We start from the raw sequence: 8,208 nt of genomic DNA on the forward strand, positions 1-8,208 counted from the left end.
GTACTCAACAAACTACAAATGAATATTTCCAACGACCATCGAAAAAACTCATGACAAATCATCAGTATACCATTAATGCTCCTCCCATATATCATCGCCTATTATAAAAGCCGGCAGCAGGCGGCATATAGTCATTATTCAATAAATATGGCATCAAAAAAACGTTGGTAGCATGTATGACACTTTTTTTGTTGAATTAATCACGACCATATATGACACTAATTACTTTGCGACCTCGGCTTTTACTATATATATTGTGATCATAGTCTGTCGTTTTAGATATAGAATTAAATAACTACAAAAGAAAATGGAACTAAAATTGAGAGTGAACACCAAAACTAAGGTTGAGAGAAGCTTAGATTGATTGATGAGAAATTAGAACCAATGAGTCCAACTTCAGAATGCTTAACAAGTGAGGTTGTAACACTTTATGTTCTTGCTTTTCTGGAACTTGCCATCCCTGTTGATTTTCTATCAGTCCTTACTTTCCTCAAAAATGACTTCATTAACATTCATCCTCGCTTCTCTTCTATTGTGGTAGTCCCCTCACTTTCTCTCTCTCTTAAATGTAACTTTTAAGTTTTAATTAGTTAGCTTTTGCAATTATAACTAGTTTTTTTTCCTCGGCCATGCCCCGAATCAGTTACAATAAAATAAATATGTTATTATTTTCTACTTCATAATTTATTTTGCTACTTTTCGTAATTTTTGTCCATTATGAAATTGAAAACGTAATGAGTAAAAGAAAATTGAAAGCTTTGAGCTTGAAAACAAAACCTTAAAAGGAATTGCGGTAAGAGAATATGACATCTATTCTCTTGTAAGTTACGTAATAAGAGTGTTAAAAATGTATCCCCTCCGTTTTTTTAGTTGTTACATTTTCCTTAAATGGTTGTTTCTTTTTAATTGTTACATTTTCCTTATTTGGGTACTTGGCCCACCATAAAGTAATACTTTTATATTTGTTCTTCTCTTTTTCCACGATAATACGAAATTTGAAGAAATTGCCACGTGGTACATAGACTTTATTTCGCACGTCTTTTAATATATTTGTATAGATTAGGGTGCATGCATTAGATGGACTTTACAGAAAGAAAAAAAAGTATCCATGCACATAGGAATTTCAATTGTGTTTGCTAAATTAGACACGAAGGATTGCTCTTGACTATGATGTATTAAGCCGGATACCAAGCAAGTGGAAAACATTTTGTGTGGGTTTTGTGATTGAGTGTGTTGCACTTTTGCCTATTCAGTCTTCACATAAAGTAGTCACCGCTTTCTCTTCTCTTTTATTATTAAAAGTTGATTTTATAATACAATAAAAGAAGGTACAACTCCTCAATTAGGTGTACTTCTTCTATCCTTTGACCTCTTTTTTATTTGGTGTCAAACTGTTAGTCTTTTGCTATAAATAATACTATGATAACATTATTGTAAATACTCTACGCTCTTTCAAAGATAATTAAGAAAAATTTATAAGAACTTTTAGGGAAAAGAAAGACAAATTTATAAGAACTTTTAGGAAAAAAAACTTACGCGAATAGGCTGGACTAACAAGTAATGGTCGGATAGAGAGTACATCTAAAATTTGTCTTCAAGGTTGGCGGTCGATTTTGAACCCTTTTTTGTGATGATGATGATCTAGACACAAAGGTTTTCTTACTGTTCATCCATCTATAGATCATTTAAAATGATTATAGTTATCGTCATCATCGTTATCATATTTATTATTAATTCAATTCAGTTGTGAACTTTAAATAAAGTATAAAGACTGATCTTATATTGTACGTACATTGGCAGATTGAAAACATGAAGGGGAAGAAAATGTGGAAGCAAGTGCAAGTGAATGTGGAAGATCATTTAAAAGTTCCAACTTTCCCTAAAAATTTATCATCTGAAAGCTATAGTAAGCATTTTGATGATTATATAACCAAAATAGCTACTTCACAACTTCCACAAGACAAACCATTATGGGAACTTCACATTATAAATTACCCAAAAGACAACAACGTAGCATCAACTTTCATATTTAAGATTCACCATGCCATTGCAGATGGTACCTCCCTAATGGGAGGTGTTCTCTCTTGCTTTAAACGAGTCGATGATCCTTCTCTTCCACTTACTTTTCCCTCAAAAACTAGACGTTTGTCGAACTCGAGGGAGAAGCTTAATATTTCTCAATCATTATCGAAGATTTTTAAAATTGTTCCTAATTTTATGTCTTCTATCATATATTCCTTGTATGATTTTGGACAGAGCCTAAAATTGATAGTTGATGAAGATGATCAAACTCCAATAAGGTCTGGTGTCACAGACATGACTCTTCCATGTTCTACTAGGGTTTGTTCGGTTACCCTACATCTTAATGAGGTCAAAAGAATCAAGACACTTCTTGGAGTGGTAAGAAACTTAAAAGCTTCTTTTATTCCCAAATAATCGGAATTTTTTTTTTTTTTGTTAAGAAGAAGTGGCCTGGACCTCACTCGGGTCTTAATGAGCCAAACACTTTGAGAGTAAGGGGGGAGAGTAAGGGGAATCCTTACCCTCAAAGTGTCTCTAGTGAGGATTGAACCCCCAACCAAAAGGTGGGAAGGGTGCTCTCCTTACCACTGGACCAAGTACTACTTGATAATAATTGGATTTTTTTTTATTTAAGAGTTGGAAGGAGTTAATTTAAATTTGACTTTTTGCCAAGTGTATCAACTAGAGTTAAGGAGTTGAGATTGAGTTAAATTAGAATGGTAATTTGATTTTATTTAGTGAAATAAGTTCAGTTCGGTAAGATAAGTTAAAGTGAAAAACGAGTTTTACATAGAGCTACTTAATATAAATAGTTTAATTTTTTTTCATTCTTGTAAACTTAATCTTTAAAAATTATTTGAAATTTTAATCTACCCAAAAATAGCTAGTTTTACAAAGGAATTCATGCGATTAATTGACTTATCAATTTTAGCTGGTGTCTTTTAAGTTAAAACAAACTTATGATTTTCAATTTATGTATATATTACAAAACTTTAACTTACGCCCTTTATTATACGTATATGTTTTTTTTGTAACAGACGGTAAATGATATCATCGTTGGAATAATCTTTTTGGCAACTCGATTATATATCAAAGATACTGCAGATGACGAACAACTAAAGATTAAAAAACGATCAACAGCATCAATATTTGTAAACATTAGACGTGTAAAAGGAAATTTAAGCCTAGAAGAAATGCGCAGACGAAATACATGGGGAAATAGAATTTCAAATATTGAGATACCACTCCCAAATTTAGAGGATGATTATCTTTCAAATCCTCTAGAGTTTATCATGAGGGCCCACAAAATTATCAAAAGGAAGAGGAGTGGGACCCTTGGTCTCTTTCTTATGGACGGGCTCTTTCAGGCTATAAGAACTGTTGGAGGCATTCAGGTGTGTAATATACTACCTCTACTCTATATAGTTATAAATTATAAAATATTTTGTTGAAAAAGATCTATTAAAATAACTATTCTATTAAGAAAGATCTAATAAAAAATTTTATTGAAAAAGACCTATTATAATACTTTCTTTTGTTAATTAAGACCACATCAATGTTTTTCGGCCAAAAAGTCAATTTTTTTGACATTGACTTTCTTCCCTTGTCTTTCTCAACCTATATTTTTTATTTTTCTACCTTAATCCCTTAAAATGGAGAGTGAGAGAAAAGAGTTTGGTAGGATTAAGGTATTAGGAAAGAAAAAAAACTAGGTTGGTCCTATTTATGAGAGTGGGAGGGGGAGAAAAATCAATGTGAAAAAATTGAGTTTTTGCTTGGAAAATATTGAGGTGGTCTAATGTAACAAAGGTAAGTATTATAATAGGTCATTTTAAGAAAAAAAAAAAATTATCAAGTCCTTTTGAACAAAATGACTATTTTAATAGGTCTTTTCTAACAAAATGTTTTAAATCATAAAAATTTAGAATTGTCAAACACTAAACGCCAATCAAATATATATTTTCCTTTGCATATACTCCCTCTGTTTCAAAATATAAGGCATTCACGCTTTATGAAATTTTACTTTGATCATAAATATCTCTCAAATACGATAAATAAAAATTATAAAAATTATACAGTTGGATTCGTCTTGAAAGATACTATAATAATATTATTTTTAAAAATTTTCTATCAACATATATTGAAAGTAATTAATAGTCAAAGTTCGACCTCGAACATCTTGCGTACCTTATATTGTGAAACGGAGGGAGTATAGGACTAGAGAAATCGAAGTATATGTATGTTTGTACTAAGCCAATCATAACTGGCATAGAAGTTTAAACCATCTCTATGCATGATTATCAAGCATATGACAGTGTTAATTAGTCACTGAAAAGGTTTAGAAAAGTTTGACATTCATCTTTATAACTTCAAGATACGTCTCTAGCTAGATTAGAAAATCATAACTTCAAGCATATGACAGTGTTAATTAATCACTGAAAAGGTTTAGAAAAGTGTTAATTAGTCAAGTAATATGATTAATAATAGATTAATAAAAATTTATAATAATGAAAACAGACCTAAGTTCATTGAAATGTTAGACCCCTCTAGCTAGATAATAAAATCATAATTACAAAATTTTCATTGAAACAAAAACAATCAATCAAGAACAAAATTTGACACTAACAAAAAAGTACATCCAAATAAAACAAATGAGATCTCACATAATAGTATTTTATATAATTCCTAATTTAACAAACTTAAGCTTACATTTTGATGGTCCATTTTCACAATATTTTCATATATTCGTAAAAAGGTACAATTAATGATATAAATTTAGATTTTAGACCTATGAAAGTTCTTTGGTTGCCTCAAACAGTCAAACCTAACACAATGTCACCTTTGCAGGCTGCTGCTCGAACTCTAGGGCGAAGGTGGAAGAATTGTAGCTTTGCAATCACGAATATGATTGGGCCAACTGAGCAAGTTAGCCTTGCAAACCACCCTATAAAAGGCTTTTACTTCGTACCAACTGGAATTAATCTGGTAAGATGTTCATCATCATATTTCAACATAGAATTTTATATTTCATGTCATAATGTCATCCTAGAATAATCGCTAACACTTTCAGTTTTCATTTTCATATATTACTTCAAATCATATGTATGTAAATATAATAAACTAATAATAAGAGTATTTGTTATTGTATAATTGCAGAGTGTAACCGTCTCCGTGCTGAGTTATATGGACGATCTAAGAATTGGTTTAGCACTTGAAAATGGCTTCATAGATCACCAAAAGCTTATGACTTGTGTGGAAAATTCCTTTCAAATGATCTTCCAAGCTTCCATGGCTATGTCAGAATTTTCTGTTCAATAAACAATTTGGCTATCGATTACGGTTAATTAACAGATTATCTATGTTTTACGGTGAATCTTACGCTTATAAAAAGCTTTTATGATTTCTCTGTTGATGTAAGGTTTTCGTGTATTTGGATTCACTGAAATCTTGTGTATAACTAGATACTTCTTTTTTATCCAAATGAGCCATAAAGGTACTATAAAGTACAAAGAATAAAAGGGGATTTGAACCATTAGGACCAAAACATCATTGGTATAACTAGATGTTTATTACCCTAATGTTATTATTACATAATACTATATGTATTGCTTTAGATCTCTTTCAAAAAAATGTATTATTTTAAATTATAAATTCACCATTTTAAATTAAATGTAACACTTATTATTTCGAGAAGTTCCGATATAAATGCAATATTGCTTTCTATGGCATTGAGTTCTTTTTATCTCTTTTTTCATCACATATGTAGGAAATGATCCTTGCCTTTCATTGAAGATTAGTGAGTCATATATACAACCTATATTGCCATAATCTAAGGCTAAAATAACGTAACTAATTAAGGTTATACATGAAATGATTTACACAAAATAAATCTTTCCTATAATACATATATACTAACACACCCCCGCAGTCGAAGGAGGAGGTTGACGTACGCTGAGACTGTCCCTGAAATCATCGAATAAAACGCGCGGAATACCTTTGGTGAAAATATCTGCAATTTGATATCAGGACGGGACATGGAGAACGCGGACTTCGCTGCGGGAGACCTTCTCACGTACAAAGTGGATATCCAATTCAATATGTTTAGTGCGCTTATGTTGAACAGGATTGTCGGAGAGATAGATCGCACTAACATTATCACAGTAAACCAGAGTGGCCTTGTTAAGAGGACAACGAAGCTCCAATAGAAGATTGCGAAGCCAACAAGACTCGGAAACAACATTAGCGACACCCCTGTATTCGGCTTCTGCGCTGGATTTTGACAATGTGGGCTGGCGCTTGGAAGACCAAGATAATAAGTTATCACCAAGAAAAATACAATAACCAGAGGTAAAGCGACGAGTGTCGGGACAACCACCCCAATCAGCATCAGTGTAAGAGATAAGAGAGGCAAGAGAGGACCGGTACATGTGGAGACCAAAATCAAGTGTACCCTGAACATAGCGTAAAACCCGCTTGAGAGCAGTCATGTGGTCAACTTTGGGATCATGCATATGTAAGCAAACTTGTTGTACGGCATATGAAATGTCAGGGCGGGTGAAGGTGAGATATTGTAAAGCCCCAGCATTGCCGATAATGAGTTGGATCCATATAGGGGGCACCAGCAGAGGCCCCAAGCTTGGCCTTCGTGTCAACAGGAGTGGGACTGGGCTTGCAGGAGGCCATACCTGCACGCTCAATAATGATGTCAATAGCATAGTTCTTCTGGGAAAGAAACATACTAGAAGATGTACGGGTAACTGCCACACCCAAAAAATAACTCAGAGGACCAAGATCCTTCATAGCAAACTCTGCACTAAGAAGAGACATGATAGATATGCGAAGAGCATCTGAAGAAGCCGTGAGAATGATATCATCAACATAGAGCAGGATATAAGCAATGTCAGAGCCACGACAATAAATAAATAATGAGTGATCACATTGGCTGTGTGAGAAACCAATAGTGTGAACATAGTCTGCAAACCGCTGATACCAAGCTCGGGGGGCCTGCTTGAGGCCATATAAAGACTTCTTTAAGAGACAAACATAATCAGGATGATAAGGATCCTGAAAACCCAGCGGCTGATGCATGTAGACTGTCTCATGAAGGTTGCCATGGAGAAAAGCATTCTTGACATCCAACTGATGAATGGACCAAAAACGGGAGAGGGAAATGCTGAGAACAGTCTGAATGGTAGCCGGCTTAACAACCGGACTAAAAGTCTCGTCACAATCAACACCAACCTGTTGAGACCTGCCATCACCTACAAGACGAGCTTTATACCTCTCAAAAGATCCATCAGAATTCTTTTTATGACAAAAAATCCACATAGAACGAATAAGATTCACATTAGCAAGACGAGGTACTAACTCCCACGTCTTATTTTTAATTAGAGCATCAAATTCGTCAGTCATGGCAAGTTTCCAATTCGGGTCTTGGAGGGCATGGATGGGATTTTTCGGTAAAGGAGAGATAGTAGTGGAGGAGGAGGTGTTCAAATTGAACACGCGTTTGGGCTTGAATATGCCGTGAAGGCTGCGAGTAATAACTCGGTTGGGGGAGGAGGTGAGGCAGTTGGGCTGGTGATGTTGTGAGGAGGGGAGAGGGGGGGAGTTGGGCCTGGGCCTGTTTGAGGAGATTGCGGTCCGGGTAGAGGGGGAGAAGGGTGACGCGGACTGGGTAAAGGAGGAGAAGGCACATCTGAGGACTGGGCCATGCGGACGCGGGGAGGAGTACGAGTGTTTGGCTGCGCCTGGGCCATGGGCTGTTGGGTTGGTGTTTGGGGCGCAGTGTGCAAGTAATGTAGGAGGTAAGGGGAAATATCATCATGCAGAAAGTCATAAGATGTGGGAGGGAGTTTTTGTAAGGTAGAAAAGGGGAATTTAGATTCATCAAAGATGACATGTCGTGAGATGATGATTTTTCGGCTAGAGAGATCATAGCACTTGTACCCTCTATGATTTGACGGGTATCCCAAATAAACACAAGGAGCGGATCGGGCTTGTAATTTGTGAATAGTAGAGGATGGGAAAAGAGGATAGCATAAGCATCCAAAGACACGGAGGTGAGAAAATGTGGGAGCTCTTTGAAAAAGGATATGAGTGGGAGATTTGTACTCGAGAACCTTGGTAGGAAGGACATTAAGAAGATATGTGGCCATTTGTAGTGCATGATGCCAAAAAGAGGGG

General features: G+C 35.0%; 1 protein-coding gene across 1 annotated transcript; it reads left to right on the plus strand.

Annotated features, from left to right (window-relative positions):
- The first annotated feature begins 307 nt into the window (after nt 1-307).
- On the plus strand, nt 308-5,745 carry LOC104903739 (wax ester synthase/diacylglycerol acyltransferase 6). The gene is given in 6 exon segments (XM_010691851.4): nt 308-359; nt 362-537; nt 1,801-2,400; nt 3,060-3,416; nt 4,870-5,007; nt 5,179-5,745. Coding segments are annotated over 6 exon segments (1,485 nt in total). The 3' UTR covers nt 5,341-5,745.
- The last annotated feature ends 2,463 nt before the right edge of the window (nt 5,746-8,208 follow it).

The sequence above is a fragment of the Beta vulgaris genome, chromosome 9 (genome assembly GCF_026745355.1).
Source record: "Beta vulgaris subsp. vulgaris cultivar EL10 chromosome 9, EL10.2, whole genome shotgun sequence".
NCBI lineage: Eukaryota > Viridiplantae > Streptophyta > Magnoliopsida > Caryophyllales > Amaranthaceae > Beta > Beta vulgaris.